Source organism: Alosa sapidissima, chromosome 5 (assembly GCF_018492685.1).
Source record: "Alosa sapidissima isolate fAloSap1 chromosome 5, fAloSap1.pri, whole genome shotgun sequence".
Classification (NCBI taxonomy): Eukaryota; Metazoa; Chordata; class Actinopteri; order Clupeiformes; family Clupeidae; genus Alosa; species Alosa sapidissima.
This window is the reverse complement of record NC_055961.1, coordinates 14,461,544-14,488,954: the sequence shown is the minus strand read 5'-3', so window position 1 is coordinate 14,488,954 and position 27,411 is coordinate 14,461,544. Positions and strand designations below refer to the sequence as shown.

At 40.0% G+C, this 27,411-nt stretch overlaps 1 protein-coding gene across 1 annotated transcript in view; it reads right to left on the bottom strand.

The window, feature by feature from the left end:
- rxfp2a (relaxin family peptide receptor 2a) overlaps nucleotides 1-26,100 on the bottom strand; it is a 37,343-nt gene extending 11,243 nt beyond the window's left edge. Inside the window, exons 1-9 of the mRNA XM_042093207.1 lie at nucleotides 25,750-26,100; nucleotides 19,958-20,104; nucleotides 19,086-19,166; nucleotides 18,456-18,561; nucleotides 17,968-18,039; nucleotides 14,977-15,048; nucleotides 14,153-14,224; nucleotides 13,064-13,135; nucleotides 10,600-10,674 (exon numbers count right to left, since the gene is read on the bottom strand). Of these exons, the coding sequence (XP_041949141.1) occupies nucleotides 10,600-10,674; nucleotides 13,064-13,135; nucleotides 14,153-14,224; nucleotides 14,977-15,048; nucleotides 17,968-18,039; nucleotides 18,456-18,561; nucleotides 19,086-19,166; nucleotides 19,958-20,104; nucleotides 25,750-25,834 (782 nt within the window). The 5' untranslated portion in view covers nucleotides 25,835-26,100. The remainder of the gene's footprint in view (nucleotides 1-10,599; nucleotides 10,675-13,063; nucleotides 13,136-14,152; nucleotides 14,225-14,976; nucleotides 15,049-17,967; nucleotides 18,040-18,455; nucleotides 18,562-19,085; nucleotides 19,167-19,957; nucleotides 20,105-25,749) is intronic.
- Between the last annotated feature and the right edge of the window lie 1,311 nt (nucleotides 26,101-27,411).

Here is a 27,411-nt window from a genome sequence, read left to right as displayed (position 1 = left end):
AAGGAGAAACACACAATGGAAACAGTGTTGAATAAGCATCTCAAACACACACATCAACATACTGTGGTCACTATTTGCACTACCTGGACTAAGAGGTCTTATATTTCACATTGGTATCAATTTAATGGTGCAAACTGGATATTATTAACCAATTAATTATTTGACCAAAACTTAACCTAGCCTATGTAGTGCAACTTGCAAACACATAGTCGCTTAAAGCACGTCTGACAATTTTAGGGATTATGAAAGGGCAACCCTATAAAATCCTCATAATGAAATGGGTAGGAGCCAACCCATAAACACTAGATGCCTAGTGGGTGCCACCACCATGATGAAAAGTCAGCGCACCACAGCACAGAGAGCCAAACAAACAGATGTTTTTTTGCCATCTGTTATTGGCTACTAATGCATGCTGACACTTGGTGACATTTAGAAAAGGCCCTTGCAAGGCTGCATAGTGAACCACAGCTCCAGCAACTTTCTCCCACCATTTAATGCTTATTTCCATAAAAGAAGCCAATAATCCCTGAGACAGCAGACTTAATGGCCGAGGTGCTGAATGTGTCAGTTTGATGGAAAGATAAAGAGAGGCAAATAAGAGAGCGAGAGAGAAAGTGGTGTCAGGTGTGCTGTGAACTCGCTCTTTTAATATCTATGGTACGCATATTGACTGAGCTGTCAGTCTCTCTCAACTACTATCACCCAACTTCACTTCACTGCCTTTTAAAAAAAAAAGCCAGTGAAGTGAAGTATGGAATGAAGTATGGAATGGGGATTGTACCTGGCACCTTATTACCATGTGTAAAGGTCAACTCAAGCTCTTTGCCTGGTACTCAGTGAGATTCAATAGTCTTCAAAAAAAGCTTCCAAGAAAATATATTCCAATGCTGCTCTTTCCTGACCATTCCATTGGTTAGTTCCATGAGGAAAAAGTGCCATTTTGCATCTCTATGAATCTCTCTCTGAATGAGATAACTTTGATGCTTTCATCAGAACTAGCTCTGTGCTTGGCAATTAGTGAGCTTAAAGGTGTACAGTAATTTCCTGTGTATTAGCCACATTGTGCATACCGCAGTAGAGTGACTAAATTGCAACCGCAGGACAGTGTTTTATGCTAATTTAATAAAAAAAAATTAAAAAAAAACATGTATTAACCGCTCCCGTGTATCAACTACAGTGCCCCATAGCCGAATGAATCAGAATCAGATTGTGCTTTAATCATAAAGAAAACTGAAAAAAATTAATGCATTCCCATGTATAGCCCACCCCTGTGTATTAACCTAATACCTGAAGACATTTAGTGAAATATAAACCTTGGTTAATAGGTGGAAAATTACGGTAGTCTTCAATAGTCACATGTCAGTGCTGTTCTTCAATGATCATTCAACTGGTCAACTCCATGACAGGAAAAAAAGATTGTGATCATGCCTCGTCTGCCCATCTCTTTCTGAGTGAGCGGATTTCTCACACAGGACTGTGCTGCAACCGTCTGGAAAAGTCAGGCTGTCGGCACAAAGTCAAGATGACCAGACAGAGTCGAGAAAGGCCTTATTCCTCATCAGCCCCCCCCAAAATCCCCAAACCTCCTAGGAAGCCACTGCAGATACAACCCCAAAACAGAAAAAGTTGAGACATTGTGTAAAATGTGAATAAAAACAGAATGCAATAATCTGCAAATCTCTTAAACTCATATTTAGTTGCACAAAGGACAGAAACAACATATCTAATGTTGAAAATTACAAATTTGACAATTTCATGGAAAATATATGTTAGTTCTGAATTTGATACCAGCAACATGTTTCAAAAAAAGTTGGGACTGGGGTAACAAAATGCAGGAAAAGTTTTGTAATGATAATTTTGTGTATTTGTGATAAAGTTGTGTAAGGCCTACTGGTTGGTAGCCTAGAAATCTAGACGCGCCCCTAGCGGCAGCAAAGGTGTCCGTAGTCTGGAGGGGGATCTATCCATGCGATGGAAAAAGTAATTAGCCAAATTGTATAGGGCTGCAAGAGAGAGTAGATGTTGAAAATAACAGCCCGCGGTTGTGAAGTTCAACATCTAATGCACCCCAATGTTTAGCAGTAAGGCCTACGCAATTAAAATAGGCTGCTGTAGCTAACTGCGGTAGCTATAACGGCAAGAGCAGTGATGAGCAGCAACAAATTATTAGAGAGGATTCCGAGGAACAGATGCTGGTGCAGGTGCTCCAAGGCTCAGCTATTAAAGGAGCAGAGCTACACACTGGTGTAGGTGCTCCCTTGGTCAGCTAGGGAAGGGCTTTAATATGCTGGCACTCTCTGAACACAGAGGAAGGCGAAAAAACTCCCAGACGTTTAAAGGAGAAAAATCCCTTTCTTGCCCTCTTGGCAATAAGCGACAGAGCAACAGCTCCTGTGTATCAGCTGCCTTACGGCCAACGCCAACATTGAGTTAGGGTAAACCTGGTGCTCGGTTGATCGGCTATAGTAGCCTAGGAGAAAAAAGATAAACTGATTGTTCGAAAAGGCAAAGCAGGTCTGCTTTCCTTGTGTAACAAGGGCAATCGATCCTACATCCAACTCTGCTCTAATCAAAGCTATGGTCCGTGGAGTAGCTCTCCTTCTTCGGGTCTTGCGGCGGCTATCGCTGTTATTCGCTGGCAAGCGATTGGATGGCCGAGAAGGCGCTGGGGAAGCCAATCTGCACAACCGGCGACTTGGTTCCTAACTTGACCAAACGCGTCTTGCAAGCGGAGTGCCGCCGATGCTGCAACTTCGGCAGGTAGGGGCAGACTGCAAATAAATAACCTGTCTGATTGAAGGAGGCGTGGCAAATTCTGTCATGCTCCTCCCGAACTTCCGTTTGTAAACGCCAGAAATGCAGAGACCAAATTTCCCTCCCAGGATCAAAAGAGTAGGCTATATATACTTACACTTAAAGAGGAGGGGGCCTATCAAAGTGTCTAACCTATCCAACTTGTATATTATCACATTCTGTTTTTATTTGCACTTTACCCAACGTCCCAACTTTTTCTGTTTTGGGGTTGTAGATCGGAACAATGAGCAGTTAACCTTGCACCCAGGGATGTGGCAATTAACAACATAAGGTATGGTCTGGCATATGATCTAAAAATCGCTACCTTACACCTTCTAAAACTGTGGTTCTTAACTAGTGGGTCGTGATCCAAAAGTGGGTCGTGGAACCGTTCTGGGTGAGTCACGGAGCTTGTGGGTTAAAAAAGAAATGCCATTTTAAGTGCTACTTTATCAGATCTAATATTGGACCTAAATCTAAATATCTAAAATTGGACCTTTATTTTGATAGACTTTATTCGTATATCAGTCATTGCCGTGGACATAGACTATGTTAATGTGACAGGTCATGTTAATTTATCCCTTCCCTGGTATACACAAGTAGGCTACAACCCTGAATATTTAAAGTAGGACATGGATTCACTTAAATTGAGGACAAAATGGGACTGAAACCCCAGTGTGTGGTGTGCAGTGAACTGCTGGCACATGAGAGCATGAAACCATCAAAACAAAAATGCTACATGCAAACTAAGCACCCCTGTCAAAGACAAACCTGTCGAGTACTTTGAAAGGTGACATCAGACTTAAAGCAGACCCATGGGGCAGTGGGGAGTTACTTTCAGTTTCAGTTTTGATGCCTCATAGGTCTGCTTTAAGCTGCCTGTCCATAACTTGGCCCATAGGTCTGCTTTAAGCTGCCTGTCCATAACTTGGCTCATAGGTCTGCTTTAAGCTGCCTGTCCATAACTTGGCCCATAGGTCTGCTTTAAACTGCCTGTCCATAACTTGGCCCATAGGTCTGCTTTAAGCTGCCTGTCCATAACTTGGCCTATGTTGTCCCAAATGTCTCATTCTTTTTCCGATGGGCTGCATGTGGTGAGCTTATACAACAGGGCTATGGGTCATTTTACACTGAACTTACACTTTAAGATTTTTATTCAGTCATTCGAACATTATTGGAATAAGTTCAGGCTATGTTTTTCGATGGTAACCCCTTGTCAGTCAATAGTGAAAGTAAAGAATTGTGTAGAACTGTTTTGTCGTTGACTATGAGTTCACGGTGAAGTTAGTTTCACTTTGCCTATGAGTTTGAATAATAGCCAAGTGCAGATGCATATAGGCTATACTCTGCTAGTCACAAACAGGTTTTAGTAAAGCAAGGTTTAGTGGAATCCCTCTGTTCCATGGACTTCTCACAAGCAAACAGATTCCTTCAAATGCGCTGCTGACTGTCAAAATAGATGTGCTGTTTGAAGTTGCGCTGCTTGCTGTTAAAGGAAATGACAAATGTCACTCTCATTGGTTTAAAGTTGTTACACCAAAAACACACCCATGACTGATTAAGAAACAGAAGAACAACCCTTTTGAACAATGCACCACGTCTGATCACAAAATCAAGCCGAATGTGGACTGGACATGCTCTTAAAGCGATGGTTCGGAGTAATTTCACCCTAGGGTCCTCAGGAAGCGATCAACGTTTTTAATACTTTTTTTCTGAAGTGTTTACAACTTAGTGTTAACTAATAATTGTTGCAAACTGCTACTACGAACGAAATATTAGTGCATTCCTGGATCTACATCCTTATGCATGCTTCCTGCCAGGACTTTTATGGGCTTTTCCCAAATCACGGAAGTAACGTCGACGCAGCGGTATAGTAGCAGATAGTAGCATCCATCAGGCAAGTGTTATTTAAATAAACTTCTGGTGTATTTACAAACTTTTCAATGCCTCGTTTTATGAGTAAAGAACATAGTTGTACTACTGTAGAAGTTTTGTACCATTCAGGGCATTATTAGTGGGGTAATTTACGAGGTAAAAGTTGGTACCATTACGACTGCAGAAACTCATTCATTTCTGACAGCGCTACTCGACCAGGGTTCGACCAAGGGAAAACAGGTTCTGGGAGGGTGTTTGGCTCGGGGTCATGGTGCAAACGACCCTAGGGTGAAATTACTCCGAACCATCGCTTTAAGCTTTGTGCCTCTGATCATCTGTTTCTGGTCGCCAAAATAGGGCCCTAAGTCCACAAACGGCTCCAACCTCCCCTACAATGCCACTTCCCTTGACCCACCATTTCTGATAGAAGAGTATGAGGTCAGGAATCTGTTGAAAAGACAGAACTGCAGGAAAGCATCCGGCCCTGACCTGGTCTCTGCATCCACTATCAAATGGTGCACTGATGAGCTATCTATGGTCTTTACTGACATCTTTAACTGATCTCTGAAAAAATGTCAGGTTCCAGCATGCTTTAAATCTGCCATTATAATTCCCATACCTAAAAAGACTAACATCACTTGTCTTAATGACTATAGACCAGTGGCCTTAACTTCAGTCATAATGGAAGTGTTTGAGCGAATATTTACTAACCACCTGCCTAGTGTGTCACTTCCATTTCGCTTTTTGCTTACAGAGAAAACAGATCTGTTGAGGATGCGGTTTCCCTCTGTGCTCATGACATCTTACAACATCTAGAAGGAAAAGACACATTATGCACGGGTACTGTTCATTGACTGAGCTACATTGAGATAGCTCTGTGTCTTTTAATAACATCATACCAGTAAGGCTCTATGAGAAACTCCTTGGGTTGGGTGTATCCATGTGTGGATACAGAACTTCTTAACCAATACCGGTAAATTACAAGAATTAACAATAAACTATCCAAGCCAATATCCACCAGCATTGGCGCCCCCCAGGGGTGTGTTCTGTCCCCTCTCCTTTATTCTTTTTACACCAATGATTGTCTCACACCATAACTCAGTCAGATCTTCAAATTTGCAGATGACACCACTGTAGGTGTGATTGACTGTAATAATGAAACAGCTTATAGAGCAGAAGTATCCTTACAAGGATAATGGTGTACTGAAAAGTCTCAACATCTCCAAAACTAAGGAGATGGTAGACTTCTGCAAAAATAGAAATAGGCGTTCACCTCTGATCACTGACCAAGCCGTAGACTGGGGGAACAGTTTCAAGTTCCTGGGTACCACCATCATCTCCAACCTCAAATGGGAGGTTAATGTCAACCATATTGTGAAGAAAGCTCACCAGTGTCCAGAGGAAATGGTGTCTAAGGCTGGGATGAGGAACTTCTACAGAGCTGTGATAGAGTGCTCTCACATTATCTATCACAATCTGGTTTGGTAACTGCTCAGCCGACGACAAGATGGCGCTAAATAGGGTTGTCAGGACAGCATCTAAAATCAACATCCGACTGCTTAAATTGGTAGGGAAAATAGTCAGGGACCGCTCTCATCCTGTCAATGCCCTAGGGAAAAGGTTTAAAAGCATCACAGCCAGAACTTCCTGGTTCACCAACAGTACATATCCCCACACAAGAGCCCTCAGCACACATCATCCCACAGTATCTGATCTGCACAAAACCTGGTTATGTCCCCCTCAGAGTCTGTTTTAACCCTTTAATGCATAACCTGGGTCAAAAGTGACCCGGATGACTTAAAATGTTGAATATTTTTGCGATAAATTGATTTCATCATCCAGTATTCCATGAATTCCTCAATTAACTTGTTTTTAACCATTACATATCTCTATTTTCATTTTTCCATTCTTTATTTTTTAGAAAAAGTTTACATGTCTGTATCACTACCCCTTTAATGCGCAACATGGGTCAAAAATGACCAGCATTCATTTCCTATGGTTATTCATGCATACATGTGTTTATATTTGCAATATTTTAGGAATTTATTTATTTCATCAGTCAATATTCCAGATATAAATGTAATATCTTGTTTTTGATTATTACAAATCATAATTTTTCCTTTTTTCCTTTTTTACATTAACAACAACACAGTTTTTTCATTACTTCGTCCAGTTTTCAGACATGGGTCAAAAATGACCCGCATTCATTTCCCATGCTTTTTCATACATGGCTGGGTATTCCTTTGCTATATGAATATTGCAGTTCATTTTACAGTTGTTCAGTAAAAATCTTTTTGATTACTTCAAATAATTACAAATATAGTTTTTTCTATTACTAAATCAAGTTTACAGACATATGTCAAATGTGACCCCTGTGTGCACTTTTGATTAGAAGCAAAAACAATATATATTAAAACAATTACTTTGATAAAAGTATTAGGTTGTAATTGTTTTAAACAAAATAACAGCACATACAATAGTTGAAATATGTGAAATACACATATTTCATCTATCATATCTCACTTTGTCACACATGACATCACTAATAACCAATCACACGTATTGAAATATATTATATCTGAAGTATAGAGAATGTGGTGAATGTGTCCAAATAAACTGAAGCTAATTAAGTAAAACACATGGGTACACTAAATGGCCATTTCAGCACTACATGACATGACACATGCAAATTAACATTACATGTTTGCCCTTGTACACAGTCCTAGTGCATTGGAAACACCGCTTCCAACTTTTAGTATTGTTGGTTTCTGTGCAGCTCTAGCTCCTCTTCCACTTCACGTGTCCTTCCTCTCTGATGTCCTTTTATGGCTCTGTTTGGTTTCCTTTTTCTACATATTTCTATTGTAAGTAATGGGTGAATTTCAATATCCCTCCATCAGCCCTGAACCCTCAAAGACTTAACTGCCATCAGGCCAAACGTGAAATTGATTCATGTCAGTTCTGTTTTTGAGGGTTCACAACTTAGGGGGTCTTGGGATTCAGCCTATATGTGTTTGGAAGAAGGAAGTGACCTCCACACTGCTTATCCTGTGTGGCATGACAAGCTCTTTGCCCAGCTTACTATCAGGGTATTGTGCAGTTAGTATATGCATCAAGTGCATCCAATACATTGGACAAGAGCACTATAGACACATGGGCCATCTCTATCCTTGCTTTCATTAGTATGCCTACACATCTATGCAGAGAACATAAATATGACTCATGGTTCCCTGGTCCAGAGTGCTGCAAGTTGTCACCCCTCAATACTAATAGCAGTTTAACTGATCAGCATCCTGATTGTATCGGTGTAGTTACTATGGATGTTCAAAATGGAGCTAGGTGAAGTATTCTCATGACACATATGAAGAAGCACATGCATGAAGGGCACGTCTGACCTCCTGAGCTATATGGATATGAAAAGATGTGGGACAAAGAAACCACAGTCACAATGTGATATCAGACATGATGGTCAAGAGAAAAGGAAGATATCTGATCTACCAATGACACTAAAAGTAAGAAACTGACCTATGTGCAAGGATGCACAAACACAACACAAACATGGTGGTCATTTGTGTGGGGCATATAAGACATGAAATATCAAATGGTGGGGTGACCATGTTATGGATAATTATTTCCTATTCCCAAGTGAATTAACTACACTTTTGGTGACGTTCACTACAGTTCACAATACTATAGACATAGTACACAGTCCAACATAAGTGATATTAGTTATCTGTGTTTTTAACGTGTGACAAATTGAGAAATAAACTTATGATATAGTGCTATTTGGATTAAAACACTATAGTAAGTCTAAGAACATTATTCTAAGATTTGTGTTTTAACAAAAAATGTTGTTATAGTTTATTTTTATTAAAAACATTACAAACTTGAATGCATGGGTCTTTTTGTCCCACACACATAAACAATAGAAAAAAATATGTTTGTTCAGAAAATCAATAAATATAGGAAAGGAACACACAAATATTTATGAAATACCATAGGAAATGAATGCGGGTCATTTTTGACCCATGTCTGAAAACTGGATGTAATAATGCAAAAACCTTGTTTGTTCATAATGTTAAAGAGAAAAGATAAAAAATATGATTTGCAGTGATCACAAACAAGTTATTTAATGGATATCTGACATAATGAAAGATAAAATACATATATTTGTTAAAATATTGCAAATAAAAAGACAACTATGCATGAGTTACCATAGGAAATGAGTGCGGGCCATTTTTGACCCATGTTACGCATTGGAAGGGGTAAGCCTAGCTTGCGCATTAAAGGGTTAAGGCAGTAACACTATTGTTTTGTTTTATTTATATATTTTATTTGTTTTAGTTATTTATTGAACTATAGGGCTCCAGAGTTTCTGTATACGTTTTTGAGATATTTTGTATTGTTACGTCCCTCCACTACCTTTGGTGGTGCTGTTTCCTTCTTTGTTGTTGCTGTTGTTTCCTTTCTGTAATTGTGTACAGGTGAGACCTGTTGCGGGTGGGCGGAGCCGGCCCTTTAAAAGCACGCCAGCCCTTGACTTCAGAGGAGATTTTGGTTGGGGGACAGGCTGCGTCCACGTTGTTTGATTCCAGTTTTCGGAGCCTGGGCTGCCTCCAGAGTACATTTTTTTCTTTTTCAGTGTAATCATGGAATGGGCAGCTAGCGGTTGAGGTAAATGATTGCTAAATGTGAAAAAACATGCTATGGGCTTGAAATAGATAGATACTTTATTGATCCCCAAGGGGAAATTCAAGAATCATCAAAAATCATGTCGCTGACTTCACCTTTAAATGTCACATTAACAACTGACATACAAAATGCATTATGATACGTTAAGTTTGCGGTTACATCTGTGAGTGATTATTTTGGACAGCGGTGAGTGAAATGCAATTGTAGCATAACAATTTATTTATTTACATTGGAGGGACATTTTGAGCATAGTTGAATACTGGGGGGGGGGGGCATGTCCCCCTCAAAGTATATTACGATTACGACCGTGCTGAACATAAAAAGAGAGACACTTAGGCCACTCTACCTGCATTTAGTTAAGATGAATAAATAAGACAAGCCAAAAACAACTACACCATGACGCCCCATCCTTCCAGTATAATAAAATACAAACATTAAAATGACTTTAAAACATTTCTCTGGCAGCAAGCTTAATAAAGCAAATTCAGCTGTAAATATCAGTGCTCAGAAACAAGTGGCTATCCACTGGAAAGCTTTCTCTCTATATAAATACTGTCCATAAATCCAGACCTGCTCCTAAGCTTCATGCATCACCTCAGGCCATTTGATGAAGATGTAGCGATAACACTATTAGCGCTTTAATTGAGATTGTGAAATTAGATTAGGCTGCACGAAAACAGGGCGCCACAACATAAATCTATTACTATGCTAAAGCATGATCTCTGTGCCCCAGGGACTCCAAAAGCGTGGGAAGTGCACTTACAAACCACATCCTGAGAGAGAGAGAGAGAGAGAGAGAGGGAGAGAGAGAGAGAGAGGGAGAGAGAGAAGGGGGATGAGGGACAGAGAAACAGAGAGATACAAAGAGACGGGGGGGGGGGGGGGGCACAGGTAGATGACGCCTTGACCCCCTGTAGACTGATCACAGTCATATGTAATGGAATAAGTGGTTCAGACTGGTTTCCATCAACAGATGATGATGCCCTAATAATGCCCTAGTTCTACCCAAAGACCGCAATACCAGGGGTTGGGGTAAAGCGGTAAAGTGCGAAATCTCTGTAATTTCTTGCTTTTCAACCGTGGTAAGTCCATGCCATCCCAGTCCACAGAAAAAAAATACAATACATTTAAAAGGGGACAGCACATCAGGAGTGATCACTAAGCTTCAAGTAACTCAAGCAGAAACGTCAAAGTGCAGAGCAGGCGGTCTAATACATGCTGGAGAGGAATGTCACTCACAGCCAGCTGAGGAACGGCATGTGGTGGCACAGGCTGGAGTCAGGCAGTCGCGTGAGGGATGTGTTCACCAGGGACCTGGAGGAAAACACAAACACCAGCAGCTCACAGGCATGCTTTCATGTGATGCACTCTAAAATGGCGAAGTACTGTAAAGTATGTCAGATTACAGATACTGTATGGCCTATGAGATTGCCATTTAAATCAGTTCCGTAACCCAAGTCTGTGATTTTCAAATGGGGTTTAGTTATAAGGAGAGGGAGAGTAAAACTCTCACACTATTCCGGGTTGGACTTTGTTCAAAGTGTTGTGGCAAGCAGGTTCGCATTAATATATTGTGAATGTGTGAATGAGAGGACAATTTGGAATGCATTATTAGGTGAGTGAAGAGAGGAGCATCATATGAAGTGATGTCATGAAGTATCTTGGCTGTGCCTTAGATGGGCTTTTTAGATCCTTTGAAGCTATAGCAGGGCATTGCTTGTTGGGTAGTGGTTTGAAACGCACTATATCTCCCTCAAAGCTGTGCACATTATATTGGGTCATTCCATGTGAAAACAGCCAATATCGGCTATCATGTACATGGTACCTCTCAGATTTTGCTGAAAAGCGGTGAACATATGCCTTATGTTACCAAACGAGGGAATCTGAATTTTCAGGTCAATATCTCAAACGGTTTGCCCGTGGCGACCATTTGAATTTCGGGTGCCACGGCCCAAATTCCCATTGGAATTTCACATTTCATCTTTTGCCATTTTTGGAAGCCCATAACGTCTGTTCTAATAGTGGTAGAAGGCTGGAAACTGGTTTGGTAGTTCACTGTAGACTGTACTACACAATTCTGGAGGCAGAATCAACATTCCTTACTGTTTGGGTAAGAGGTGGGTCACCAAAGTCCTAAAAATTGTTGACGGCATGTGTGATTTTTCACTTTTTGGGTGGCCCTAGCACCACAATTAATAATCAGATTTTTTCTAAACAGGATTATTTGTTATATGTGGGAACCTTGCTCTTGCCAAAATTAATTTGAAGTGTATGATACCACTGGTGGGGGTTTTATGGGGGTCCAAAAACCATCTCCGGCAGAGGTGACTCTTTTGCAACACCATATTTGGACCCCCAAATGACCATGTGGGCACTTGATGATCCTAATGGGATTTATACCAGACAAAGATACATATTTGTTCTTTCTTTTAATTAAATAAAAAAATTGACTATGACGCTCCATATAATATGAATTTTATTCTTCATAATGCACCATTTTGGACATTGTTTCCAGAAGTCTGGAATGTCGATCAGGGAGAATTTAGTGATGATAAAGCATGAAAATAGTGGAAATAACTTTGTATTATGCTCAGTGATTCAAATTCATTTTTGAGCAAGGTTCCCACATATAACCCACCTCTCACCCAAACAGTAAGGAATGTTGATTCTGCCTCCAGAATTGTAGTACAGGCTACAGTGAACTGACACACCAGTTTCCAGCCTTCTACCACTATTAGAACAGACGTTATGGGCTTCCAAAAATGAAATGTGAAATTCCAATGTGTCAATTAGGGCTGTGGCACCCAAAATTCAAATGGACGCCATGGGCAAACCGTTTGAGATATTGACCTGAAACTTCATATTCCTTTGTTTGGTGACATAAGGCATATTTTCACCGCTTTTCAGCAAAATCTGAAAGGTGTCATGTACATGGGTGGCTGAGTTGGCGTGGAATGACCCTATGACGTTGTGAGGTTGCCTGCTAACTCAAAACTATTCAGTCTAACATCCTTTTGCTCGTGAACTACAGTTTACACTCATTATCATAGAAAAATATGCCATTAGACTGGAGTTCTCCTTTAAGAAAAAACACATATGGAGCTCACAGGAGAGGAGCACAGAGGGAGTTGGAATAAAGGTCAAATCATTTTTTTTTTTTTTAAAAACGTGTAAAAGGAAATGCATGAAAACACGAATGGTTGAGGGATGAGAGTCCCCCTCCACGCCTTTATTCTGCAGAAATAAATCTCGTCAGGTGAGGAATGCCTTCAGCCATGGAGGAAGAGGAGAATGACCAAATGCAATCTCTGGAGCATCAGTGTTTTTTTTATGAAGTGAGACCCCGCGAGGTATTCAATTTGTTTGAGGCTTCTTCTGAATATTTTGTCTTAGTCAGATCCAAAGCCGGCCTGTGCACACAATGGCTCACACTGTTTGATTCATATTGGTGAAAAACCCCGAAATAAAATACTAATTTACTAGTTCTGTTCACAGTGCATTCAGGCTATGCCATTGTCAATAGTAGGCATGTGAGCATGTAGTTCTGCAACAGTACACTTATCCCCTATGGTTTTACCATCCTTTTTGGCTTGAACACACTTAAACTTCCTAGCCTCAGGTTAGGAGGACAATGGTCCTTATTAATGGTTCCTTAATTGGTAAAACATTAAAGCATATTTTATGAATGTCTGCTGATACTCACAAGAACATCAAAGACTTCAAACCAATGAACATGTCCTCAGATATGCTTTGTAGAGGGTTGTGATCCAAAATTCTAAAAAAGAATGACATAAATTGATGTGAAAGTTTTTTAGCCTTTGAAAATAACACTTTCCAAAATGTAGTCCACATCTCAAAAAATACATGGCTTATGGCACCCATCATACCAACTTCAGATATTTTAATACATATTAATTTCTCTCTATCTCCTATGTGTCTTCCTGAAATATATTTCTTTGTAGCCAACTTTATCCCTCTTGTATGCACTGTCACAATTAATTGCATTGGATTCATAAGTGGTGATGGACAATGTATCTTGGTCTTAAAGTGTCATGGTGCTTTTAGTAAAGAAGATCAACCTGATGTTCAGTGGAAACACGACATGAGTCAGAATATGTTAGCAGGGACCATTTAAAAGGAGGCTAGAGAACACCCTCAGCATATTTATGTTTCTAACTCTTTCCCAATAATGGAAAATGTATTTTTTGCCCATTTTGTCACAGAGAGCCATAATAGTTTATTGTCAGATAATCATTTTTATCTCATTATTGTACTTTTTGATCTTTCTTCAATGGAATTTTAATATCTCATGTTAACTACAAGGACCATGTTTATCTCAATAAAACTGAAAATATGATCAAGTTCAAAACTCAAAATATGCCTTCCCAGCTCACACGCCAACAAATCAACTTGTTCTAGGAATACCAACAAAGCTTCCTTCTGGCAGACACTCACAATAGCGTAACAAATTGCTCATTCATTTCTTATTAAAAACACATGGCATACAAGCATCTACCTTCAAGAAAATCTCTGATCCTCTCGGACATTCAAACACAATCTCAAACACTCAGCTCATGCACTCATAGCACATTCCACTGGTCTGGGAACAGGGTCTTTGAAGGGGAAATGGAATCCCAAAAGTGCAAACCCCCTGAATGACACAGAGCCCTTATCTGAGACTTATCTGATTATACTTACTCACTAGCAGCCCTCGAGCAGTAGCAGGAGAAAAGACCGCACCTGTGAGGTGTGTCAGGAGAAACCTGATTGGAATACAGGATGATATACTCACAGCCATCTCAGCCGATGAAGGTCACGGAACACGCCGGCACTCAGGGAGGTGATATAGTTCTGACTGAGCAGTCTGCAGAAGAACATCATTCAGTTCAGTTCAGTTTAGTTCAGAGCTACTGGCAGCTGACTTACATCTACAGGTCGCATATTTCCATTTTTATGTGACAATGTATCAGACGGGCATTCAGCCTGAGGCAGCATTATTCAAAGATATCTCCATCTGTGTAGTGCCCTCACCACTGACTAATTAATTTGAGATGACTCACAGAGGATTGTTTAAACAGGGGACAATGCAAGGACAATATAGTGGAAAACGGAGAAAGGACAAAACCACACCTAACCGTGTTCAAAATAGAAGCCTTAGGTGACTAACGCCATGACCAAATTTTCCCATATCTTCTTTGATTTAAAACACATTCCTCCTGTGGACACAAAAAAACTACGAAGACTTTGAAAGACTACCGTCATGGAATGACACAGAACAGGCCTACTGTGGATCAGTATCATAAAATCTTAAGTTTTAAGGAGACTATTTGTCAGGCAAAATTGTATTTTTGGTAAAAGCAAACCAATAACTGAGAACTTTGCTTAAAGCTTTGATTATGTCCTGCACCGTGACCATTGAAATGATCCCAGCATGATATATGCCAGATAAAAATCCCATATCATTGAAACCAATCTAAAATGAATTTGATGCGCATAATGTGAAACAGCAGCAACTAAGCAACAATAGTACCAATTATAGCGCAAAAAAAGATACTGGGAACAGATTATTTTCATTTCACCCTATATGTAAAGCACAATGATTGAAAAGTGACTCACAGTTTTCTGAGTTTGTGCAGTCCACTGAAGGCTCGGCCTGAAACGTTCTCTATCCTGTTGTTCTGAAGAAACCTTTTAAGGGGGGCAACAACAATTTCACAAAATTGTACATAAAAATATGACATACGCACACATGGTCTTTTCCAATTTCCAAATGAAAATGTATGTGTCCAGTGAATCCTCATGTACAAAGTGAATCTGCTTTCTTATATGGGTCCTTAGACCCTTATAGCCATGCAGAGGTCCTCGACACACAAGCACACTCTCTTTCACTCTCTCTCTTTTGGAAAGCCTGTCAAAACAAATGTTTTCATTTGCATGCAATTAACCTGGTTGCTTAATGAACCTTTATTGAAATAGGGGACATGATTAATAAAATCCTACAGCATCGAAAGCAAGACCCTTTTTTTGACGCTTCAGAGGGCCAATAATTGTGAGCAATGTGTTTTTGTTAAAAATATTTATTTCTTTATGAGATTTTCCTTTTTCTCAAAATAAATGTGCTTCCCTTCAAGGTTGGATTTTTCTCATTGTTTTCATTGTGAGATTACAATAAATCACCAACATATTATTTTTTATACGGGTTTTAGTCAACTTTAGCAGAGGTGCCAATAATTCTGGAGGGTACTTCCACCAATGATTTGTTCAAATCGCAGACAGGAATGCTACATGCTTCCAGAGCAAAAGCAAAGCCTCTAATCTGAGCCTTAAGATATGAGCCAGAGGAGGAGTGATACCCCTCTCCTCAGAGCTTGTTCCCGTGTCAGTGCTGATAGGATCAATGACCATTTATTCAGTTTATTTGTCTTGTCTCTTAATTGGCACCAAATGTATATCATCACATCTATGGGCACGTAACACCAGGTAAAGTAGGGATGTCTTTTCTTGAGGCTGGTTTGAGAATAACAATCCTTCCATATTTTCTTTTCCCTCTTAGCAAGCACTAGATAAAACTAATGACCTGATTCTGATCTCAGTGCTTGGACAAAAGAGTTTGCAGGGTTTGGCTCTCTGAACCTGGAGACATCGAGCATGTTTTCACTCACTAAGAGAGAAAACAAACTGGCAGGCCTACATTAATCCATGAAGGTGCTGAACTCCGAGAATGTTTTTCCATTTCAACATCTAATATCAGTGGCCAATGCTGCATCAGTGGACAGGCAGCTATAAACTTTTAATGCATCTCCTGATACTCTAAATTTGGTCTCGTTGTGTTTATTTTACTTATTTATTGCCTCTTTGTGTTGTACTGATATGTTTTGTACAGTGGCATGATTTTTAAAACATATTTATTTATTGCCTGTCAGTGTGGTACTGACAAACAAAATTCATCCCCATTTGTGGACAATAAAGAACATCTATCTATTCCTCTGCTGCTTCTCTCCTAAGTTGCTGGGACAGATATGAGGATGACCTTGAAAATAATAAGTCACCAGGATGTGGACGCAAGTGCAGAGTTTATTTACCAAACCCATACCACCACTGAAAAGTTAGGACTGCACAAACACACAGGACGGGGTAAAAGGAGAGCAGAGCAGAGACATGGCTGCAGTCCAGGCATCAGCAATGCAAAGTCAAAAGTACAGTCAAGAGGTCAGGATCCAACAGAGAAACAATTAGCCAACTGTTCAAACTGTGGCAATAAATACAGAAACAAATGACCTCAAGTACTAGTGTCAAAGAATAGGGAAAGTCAAGCCAGCCAGATGAGGTGAATATAAAACACATGGCTGATCTGGGAATGTATGCTAAGAATGCTACATTTTAAAAGAGTGAAACTATATACTCCTGATATTAATTTCAAAACACTTTGAATACTTTATGAGCATAATGCACTTCAGTGCACTGCACCTCTTTATCCCCGGACTCATGTAGAATTACGATATGAAAAGTTTTGTTGTTATGACTATGCCAAGAGAGAAAATACGGCCATTATGCACAGTCACATGCATGCTTATTTATCCAGCTCACTGCTCAGCTAACAGTTAACTCTGTCATCATCTCAGTGTGCAGAGATGTCTCATCTGTTATAATCATTTGTTAGCCATGAATAAATTTGAAGCCGTCATGGAATATTCATTTAATGTTAGTGTTAGTTAGTTTGTCTCTGAGAATTCTGTCAGAGAATGATGTCCCTTGAGGTGACCATCCCATCATCTGACCAGGGTTTATCAGCCAATAGCCTAAATATTCTCAGATTGTAAACAACCACTACAACTATGATTACTATGGGTTTAAAGACATACAGGATGTGAAGAACAACCATTTTGACATAAAAGTCAAAAACACCTACGTTCCGTTTCGTCCAGATATCCAGTGAAGTTAACATGCAAACCAACTAGTGCCGGGCCGATTAATGGCTTTCTTTGTACTAAATACAATGCAAATTGATGCATAAGTGCCGTGTGACTACGTTCAAGACAAGTCAAAGCCTACAGAATTCCACAAAGCTCCTTTAAAGCAGCACCACACAATATCGGGGGGAGGGAGGGGAGATGCCAAGGACAGTGATGGGCTGGGCCTTATGGACACCCTGTGAGCTTCACTTCTCTATGTTTACTACGGGCTGTGACTCATTCGCTACACTGAGGAGTAACAAACTCAGTCAGGCTTCAGACAGACAGAGCACTTCTAATTCCCACCACCAAATGCCAGAGTTGACAGGGTTAAGGAGGAGTGAGCAGCGGGCTGGTTGTCGGCCAAAGCCATACTGACGACTGCCGATTATGTTTGTCAAAGGAACACTGAGGAACCTATGTTTTGAATACAAGTTACCAGAGGTCTGTCTCCAGAGTTTGGAAGAGGAAAAGAGAAAACATGTCAGGCCAGATTTGTGTGCTGTATACATATGTATTCCAAAAGATTTCACCTAGATGTTAAACTTCCAAAAGAAATCACGACTACTATTCCTCAAAGCTTGCAGAGGGACATTACTGTAACTGCATATTTAGCTGAATTGATCAAATATTTTAGCAAGGCTATGATACTTACAGTCTCTGAAGCTGGGAGTATTCGGAGAAGATATCATCAGACAGCTCTCTTATGGCGTTGCTCTTCAAAGACCTGTTTTATTACAGGCAAAGACGTCAGATGTTACGGAAAATCAAACGTTTGAAAAAGACACCGTGTGCCTGAAGAGTCATGTAGCACCCCCAGCTATTTTTGCATGTTCTTTGCCGCCACACTTTGAAGTTTTCTACTTTTTTTACAAGCCAGGAAGAAATATGACACATTTTTATCTGGATTGTGGATCCCCTCCCATGCAGACTGCTTGCCAAACTAGTATCTTGCTGAGAGCATTGGCCCATAGGGAGATGCACAAGGACGGGCCATGCCTCCAATTCATTTCCACCAAAGAAATTCATGTTTATTTTTTTTTTTTTTCAACTGTAATTGACTTCCACAGCAGTACAATTATCTGCCAGATACACATTTAGAGAACAGCCAAATGCTTATGCTGAGAGGTTTATAGGTCTTACAGCCAAGTGACGTTGGGTGACACCATCGGCACAGCAGGCAGATTAACATCAACACATTCTACTTCTGTTTTGGTGCAGTCACAGCTGTCTGGGTAGTACTGGAGAACTGCAGGTAGGACACACACACAAACACACATACACTTTCACAGTTACAAGCCTAAGTACAGTATATAGATATAGAAGGGTGCATAACACTTTTTAATTTTCATACATTTTCTAAAACTATAATTAGTTAATTTCTATGGGTTTATAGAAATCACTTCTGAAAGAACTTTAAGATAGTTTTTTTCCCACACAGCGGTATGGGGGAAATAGCTGCGTCTCCTGCAAATCAATTGCATAACATATCCATGTCATCTGTATTTAACCATTTACCTTGTGCTTGTTGTCATTTTTTTAATGTAGGTTTAAATGTACGTTACAAGGTGTGACTAGCATTTAGATCTCCACAAAACTGAATATACTGTGCATGCATCTCTGTTCACTTCCTGCGATTTAAGATGGCCGATCAAAACTATTTTTAGAACCCTAGTGATGACAGCCCCCTTAGTGAGTGAGAGTTCCTAATCATCCAATAGAGCGTGTGTGTATGAATATGCATGTCACTCACTGTGCACATAACTAACTTACAGCAGTCATTATGGTGGAGGTCCTGTGATTCTACTTTGTTAAATGTGCGGTCGAAAATGTCTGCCCACCCGCTGTTGTCACCTAAAAAAAGCAGTAAAAACAAGAGAGGGGAAAACAAAGAGAGTAAACAATGAAATAAAATGGAACGATGCAAATTTCTCTTCACACGAAAAACCTCTAAGCTTGACTGACTCTGCCACTTGTAACTTGTAGAGCAGAAGCCAGCAATTACATGGTGAGTGACTGCTGTAGCAGGACTCATTCTTTTAGCCTATAAACAGAATTATGCATCACACCCTTTTCTCTTACCAAACTCTGATGGAAAGGACTACATTTCCATCATTGTTCCAAGAGGAAGAGAAAATTACTTGCTTTCGCAGAGAAAATGAATCGATGAATTAATAATATTATTCATTTATTTCTCTCTACTTTTAAAAAAAGCGAGAAATTGTATTATGTACACAATTTTCTCAAAACATTTGGTAGCATTCCAGGGCTCCTTTGGAAAAAAAGAGATGCAAGATCTCAGTAGGATTCACGGGTTAAATAAATAAAAATAAAGCATTTAAATCTATGCCATTTATGTTTCCAGTTTGGATCAACCATTAAGCACACAGCCTACTTTCACAGCCTGCTCACTTAACATGAACACCAGCTGTCCTGATGGGTTCCAATGTGTTTGGACTTTGCAGCCAAACACTGCCAGTAGTCGCTGACAGACATAAAAACATTCATCTCAAAATCTCTTATATCACTCACTCACTCACTCATTCACTCTCTCATGCACTCATTCATTCACTCATAAACACACATGCACAAACAAACTAACAAAAACAAACAAAATACCAACACAGCTGTATGTTCTCTCTCACCGCAGTAATCTTCGTCGGCCCCGTTCAGGCAGTCTTTGTGTCCATTACACTGGAGCACCTGCGGCAGACACACGCTCAGGTTGCCACAGGGGAACTGCCCTAGGGGACACACCTGACCGGCCACCCGACTGGCCACTGTAGACTCAGCTGAGAAACGGAGAGACGAGACAGAACAGAGAAATAGAGAAACAAAAACAGGAGTCACTGACTTATCTGCTTGTGTGAAGTCAAATCAGACATAAACACTGACTAACATGGGCGTAGTTTAAATTTAGATTTAGTTTTTCAGATTAGTTCTTCTGTGAATATTTTCAAAGCAAGGACTCTGTAATTAGTTGTGTTTAATGTCAATGAGGGGAACATTAACAGTTACAAAGAAAACACAACTCTGAGTATCCAATTAGAGTAAGAGAGATGGTCAGGAATTCAACGCTGTTTACGTGTAAGCTTACTAAAAGTAGTGCGACAAGCATGGCAAACAGCAAGCATTACATCCCCTAATAAAAGTCATTATTAATAACCCTGTCGTTATCATGTGAGATGTTCTGGCACTCCTGAGAGCAGTAGATTTAATAGGTAAATATTATTGGCAGTTGCCTTTCTTCCCTGGTTCTCCAGTCTAATAAAATGACCATAGTTCACATTTGACGGCCTACCTGCACTTGACAAATAGGAAAATTACAAGCAATACATTGCCATTCTGTTTTACTTCATGATTGATTCCCCATGGCAGAGAACCAGTTTATGGCTCCACTTTGGGCATCTAAAGTTTATTCCATCTATCTATCCATCCATCCATCCATCCATCCCAACGTGTTCTGGAACAAGGATCTTACAAACAGCTTTGCCCAGGAAAGGCTTAGCAGCCAACCAGCTGAGGAACGGTCTGGTCTCACCTCAGGTACTCAGTGTCCCCTCCACTCACCAGCCAGAGCCACAGAGAACATGAGAAATTTATTGAAACTCAAACAGGGCTGGGTAATACATCCGTGGTAAGACTGAACTCGAGCTCATTAAATGCCACTTCTTAGCAAGCGTTGATGAGATGAGTCTGCAGCATATGCAGCAATGTCACAAAAACATGGTCTGCCATCTTCTTCCTTCATGAAAAATTTGGTGTACCCACAAGCTTAACTGAATACAAAGACAAAGACTGGAAGTGGCGCCCAGATATAAAGGACAGTGAGGCAAATGAGCATCAACACCTTTGGAAAAACGAAAAAGAAAAAAAAACACATCTACTGATAGGACGCCTTTAATAGAGTTCACATTACAATATCAAAGCACAGGACTTTAAATGAGCATGGTGAGTGGTGAGTTTTTTTAGGGGAACATAATTGTCAGGAAAGTGGAAAAGTGTGACTGCAATGACAAACTACAACCTTCCTTTTACCAAGTCTTTATCTTACATTCATTTATACCAGTGGTTCTTAAACTTTTTGTCTGGCGACCCCCCAAAAAAACATGGGCCAAGTCTCGCGACTCCCTTCCTTCCAATGGTAGAATTTAGTTTCGAAATTTTGCGAGATTGGAATTGAAAGTAGAGGCAGAAAATCTCTTCTCTCATAGGTAGGCTATGTCATCACCAAAGGCATTATGTCAAAAACCTTAACCTTCTAAAAAATTCTTTAATCCAGACTGCAAATCATTTCGTGGCCCCTCCAATATTTTTGGCAACCCCCAGTTTAAGAACCACTGATTTATACCATCATTAAATGTTTTAGGTTTGACATGTTTATTCATCTAAGTCCTGTTCAGTCTATTTTCTCTCCTGCCGCAAATGAACAGTGATGTTCAGTTAATTTGAGGAATATTTGATGTTTGGTTTGTGTTTGGTGTTCTTTCCAAACCAATTATCTCAGGGACTGGTGGGAGCTGATTGTGTCCCTTCAACAACTGGCAGCTGGCACCATGGCTTTAGTGGTTTGAATTAGAAACGTGTGACTGAGTTGACACACTGACTGATCTGCCACAAGGCTTTGGGAAACTGCTGAAAAATCGACCTTCACAGGAACACATAACCACTTGAGGGGTGAATAAGTTGTCATAAATATGCCTAAAACATGAGAATGCCATACACATAAATATAATCACTGTCAGTTGCTGTTAATTATGGCAAAACACCACAGTTCAGTAATCCACATGAGACGTTTCCTCGAATATTGCTGGAAGTCTTTGTGTTTTTCTTTCAGTGGCCTTCAAACACATCAGCATATTCACAATAGCCTTGGCTGTCATTTTAAACAGAACCATGTAGAACCATGGTGTACAGTATCATACAGTGGACAAAAATATCTGTCCAATCCCTCCAAGTACAGCAGAAATGGCAATAGGCCTATAGGGGTTGTGGCTTGCTCACTAGAACATTCTGAGTTTGATGCGGCAAGGAGTGCCTGAGTGGGAAACACCAATGCCCATCTTAAGCTTTATGAGATCTTCCCATGGGACGCTGGCTGCCCTGTCCTTGGCCCCATGGGGGAGGAAGTACTCATTACGCACAAAGCACAAACCTGGAGCCCCCGACCTCTGGGCCTTGATGCAGGACCTCACAAATAGAATGGCAACAAAGCCTTTGCCTTGTGCCTGAGTCACACTGCTACTGTTGTTTTTGTTTAGTTGTAGTTCACTTTTTTTTTAACAGGTGTCCAACCAATTTGATTTCATGGATTACTGTCATGACACAACTCCAGCACATAAACTTCATCTCACAGATTTTCCAAGAATGTTATGTTAGCTTATTGCTTAATATAAACAGGGTTGGGTAGTAACGGATTACATGTAATCTGGATTACGTAATCAGATTACAAAAATCAAGTAACTATAATCAGCCCAGAGTACAATAAAAAAAAATGTGTAATCAGGTTACAGTTACATTGTTGGGGATTACCTGATTACATTTTATCATGCAAACAATGCAACTTTTTTATGATAGCCTTTTAATTTGACAAGCAGTTTATTCGGATGTTCACTTTTTAGACTTTTTAAAGATATAGTTAAGAACAAAATTATTCATACCCCTGGCAAATATTGATTTTTGCCAGTGTTTTTTGATTGATTTTTACCAATCAATGATTTTTACCAATCTTGACCAATATGTTTGTTCTTACTTAAAATTACACTTGCACATGCCAAAAGGTTGCAAGACAATGTGGTAAAAACATGGAATAAAAAAAAAGTGTTTTTATCTTTTTTAACATTTTTATAAAAAAATGAGTGTTCAAAATTATTCATACTCTATTTAAACAAACACTAGAAACATCTGTATTTACCACCACAGCTCTCAAAAATGTTCATATAATACCCACCAAGCCTCTTCATGTCTCCACAATGATTGTAGACCGCACCTTTTTAGCAGCAATCTGGGTTTTGAGGCAGGAACGATTATTTGCGATCACTTTGGCCTTGTGCTCACTTTTTTGATGGATTGAGGTCCGCTCTAAAATGTTGATATTGTTCTCTGTTAACCATTTCTTGCCTTGTTTGGCTGTATGTTTTGGATCATTGTGTGGTTTAATGTTCAAATGCTGCCTTTTGGGGCAGCCATGGCCTACTGGTTAGGGCTTCAGCCTTTGGCCTTGCCGGTTCGACTTCACTAATTCACGGACTGGGTTAAATGCAGAGACCAAATGTCCCTCACGGGATCAAAAGATATACTTACTTACTAACTTACATAGGCTACTATTGGGGCAGGTCTCTCGGCACACTGCCTGATCTTTTCCTCCTAATCTTAATGTAGCCTCTTGTTTTAGTGTTACCGTTTACTTTGAGAAAGTCACCAGGTCCCCCTGATTGAAAAACATCCCAAAATAATAATTTTCTCACCCCCACAATTGAAACGGACATGGTGTCATTTGTAGCCTGACGGGCCATCCTATATCATTGAAATGTATAGTCTGGAATCGAGCCATTCACCTCGCTTAATCCAAGGGGCGGGCAGAGAATTGTCTTTCAAACTGCCTAGGCATGCAATAGGCCAGCGCTACGACCATCCGTATCCGGTCGGCAAAACGGCAAATACATCCTTCGAAAGGAATGACTTAAGTGCATTGTGTTGCTCAACTTTCAAAGAAAAGCACAAGTCCAACTCCTCCAAAGTTGGCGCCAACGCCGATTCAAACAACTGCTCTTCGTTCGCCATAGCCACCTTCCTTGTTGTTCACCGTAACAGGACTGTCGCCATTCTGTTAAGCCCGCCTTAAGACTCTCTAACAAAATAGAGCGCTGTGATTGGATGACGTCCACGGCGTCAGCCAATAGAAATCCCTATGGTTTGATACTAGACGTACAAGCTGAGCAAATTAATTTGCCGCCGCTAGGGTGCGTCTAGATTTCTAGGCTATGTAATTTGGGTTTAATGCTTCCCTTTTTTATGCCAATCTCAGGCCATGTCCCTGGGTCAAAAAAAATCCAGCAAAAGCTAAATTATTTGTCCAGGTGTGCCCTTATAAAGGTTAAGCTGAGTTGTGCATGTTTGGAGAAGAGTGGAGAAGAAAAATAGAATGAGAATTCTTTACTTAGTGGGCATATTTATTGAAGTAATCTAAAAGTAATCCTAAAGTAATCAGATTACGTTACATGTTTTTGGTAATCCAACTGATTACGTTACTGATTAGAAAAATTGCCATGTAATTTGTAGTCAGTAATGGATTACATTTCAAAGTAATCTGACCCAACTCTGAATATAAAGGATCATTTGTCTTCACAAACACTGTCAAACTTACCATCATTGACTTTGCAACTACTTATGTGACACTACTGTGACACAGCTTCCAGGCTATGACACCATCTCTTCCATTTCCATCTTTATTATTAGTATGAATAAATGGCTTATTAGTATGAATAAACGTGCATGATTAGAGGGCTTTAACATTACAGACCTCTACCAGACTGGAGCTGATGAGCAGATGAGAAGCGGTAAACAATCTGTCCATCTAAATCAGTCAGTGCACAAGGACGGGAAGAAACAGTCTGATTGACACTTTATATAATATTTATACATATTAATTTCTAATTTCCATGATTATGTTATACCCTACATAATTTTACCCGAGAGGCAATCACCTGGGCCAAGCCTACTCTTTAGCATACTATTGCCTTTGCTATTAACATTGCATTTTAACACACAAAACGTGTTTGTCCTCCTCACACGTCCTCTGGCATTTTCCTAGCCACACTAAGATTGAATATCACAACTGGGAGATTCATTCAATATCAGGAAATGGACTAAGTTAACTTGTTAATTCTGACAGTAGCCTACTTGAGTGAAGAGTTCAGTTGACAGTTGAGGGTGGCCTACAGTACTTTCAGGTCAGTCAGTCATGTGGTTGGAGGGTTAGAAATAGAGGTTTTTAAAATGCATTTTACGCGTCACTTTCTGCATCATTCTCTTACACACCACTAACCATTGCAATTTAAACATTTAAACTAGTGCTTAATTTAAACGACTGCCATTTCAAGGCTGTTCTCTGGGTTGAATTACACTCAATCGGTCAAGTTATTCTAGTCCAGCCTGATCTGTATGGGGAAATCGCGAGTGTAAGACATAGGCTACAAAGGGCAAAATGATTGTCGATTCATGTTGGAGCCGTCAACAACTTAGGCTATTCAAACTCACCACACATGAATTGGTTGAATAGACTACACATAGTGATTCAAATGGTATATGGAATTTTGCTGTAAAGGCAGTGTTGTGTTTTTGGTAAATGAAGGGAGAAATGCCAAACTTACCAAAGAAATCCAATATTAAAAACGTTAAGTCCAAGAAAGGTCAATGAAAAGACCAAACATCTTACCTTTAACTGCTGCCAATAGTAGCTGGGTAAACAGCGTAGAAAAAGCTACATCCAAAAATGTTGAAGGAGGTCTAACGAATCGCATTGTCGTTATGCGCTTTTCTCCAGTACGAGCGCCTGGGGACGCTCCTTTTCGGCTATCACCAAAATCAGGGAACTGAGATCACCAATTCCGGTGGTGCACCAACATTACTATCAACTTAAATAAATGGACAATTCGAGAGTCAACGCAGTAATTTTCCTCGCTCTGGTCTGACTGTTCCGACCGTCTACCTGCTCCACTGGAGTTGAACACAACCAAAGCACAGTTCATAATCAACTGCAGTTTCCGCGAGGAGCGCTTCTCCTCCCCACTGACAAAATAGTTGTGAATTTCGTCACGGAGCGGCACTCCCCATTCTTGCCGTTTTGACGCAGGTAAGCTGTTGCAAATGGCATTTGCTTCTTAGGGGGAAAAACATTTCAGTACTACAATGTAAATGTTAAAATGTGTCCCTGTACATGTAGTGGAGTAGCTTCATCCCACTTTGTCTTTTCTCACTTTGGAGTTACTAAGGTTAGCTTATTTCACAGCACTCTTAGGTGAATTGTCGTTCATCCAGTTGATACAGATTTGCCGTTAGGCTATGCCACATTCTCCTCTAAGACAGAGATATTACTTCAAGAAAGCAGCATACCTTTCCCTATTGCATATGCACAGCAAAACAATCTCCATGTATGAGGTGCAACATAATTGTTAGTTTATTGTTAGTTCCAGCATGCACTCTCATTTACATGGAGACCATAGAGAGTTATTCATCATTTCATCTACACTAGCTGCACTGTATGAGATTCCCTTTAGACAGAAATGTGCCAGGTGCAAAAAAAAATCACAGAAGTAACAGACAAATTATCATCAATTCGTATTTCAGGTGGTTCATGTGTGTTTCTCCAAAAAGTCCTTTCACTCCATTTTTCCTCACCTTTATCTTTTCACACAGAACACACATTTATTCCATCTCTTTCTCTCACTCTCTCTCACTCTCACACACACAAAACTCACTTTTTACTCTTACATACATACACACAATCACATTGCATTCAACCACACAATAATAACCATACAATAAATAAATAAAATAAATAGGTATGACCCCTGCTGTCTCTAAGGTCAAACCAATTACTGTAAGCAGGCTCTGGTGGTCAGGCTCTGGTAGGCAGGTATTCTCTACTTCAGGCTCATACCAAATGAAAGAGTAAGCGAAATATGTGAAACTCATGTTAATGTATTTTTACATTGAGCAACTGAAATCATGCATGAGAGCTCTAGTGTTTTTACTGTATGCCAAAATGTCCTTCATCCAGCATTCATCTGCTTCACATGGACTATGCTTACAGTAGAATAATCCTCTTAAGGATAAAAGAGGTTAAAGTCTAGTGGGCATTCAGCGTTCACACAAAGCTCCAGCGTTTTGTGAATTTGGCAACTGGGGAGGTCACGGAAAGCATATAAGGTTATCTTTGTACTCATAAAGCCCTCTTTAATTCATTTCACAGTGAGTAGAGGGCATTGGGTATTCATTTCCAAAAACTTATGAAATGTGTAGCAATTTCACTGGACCCACCCAATGCCTAACCTGACTCTCGCCAGATGAATTTCGTTCCGCCTAGCTCCACTCATCC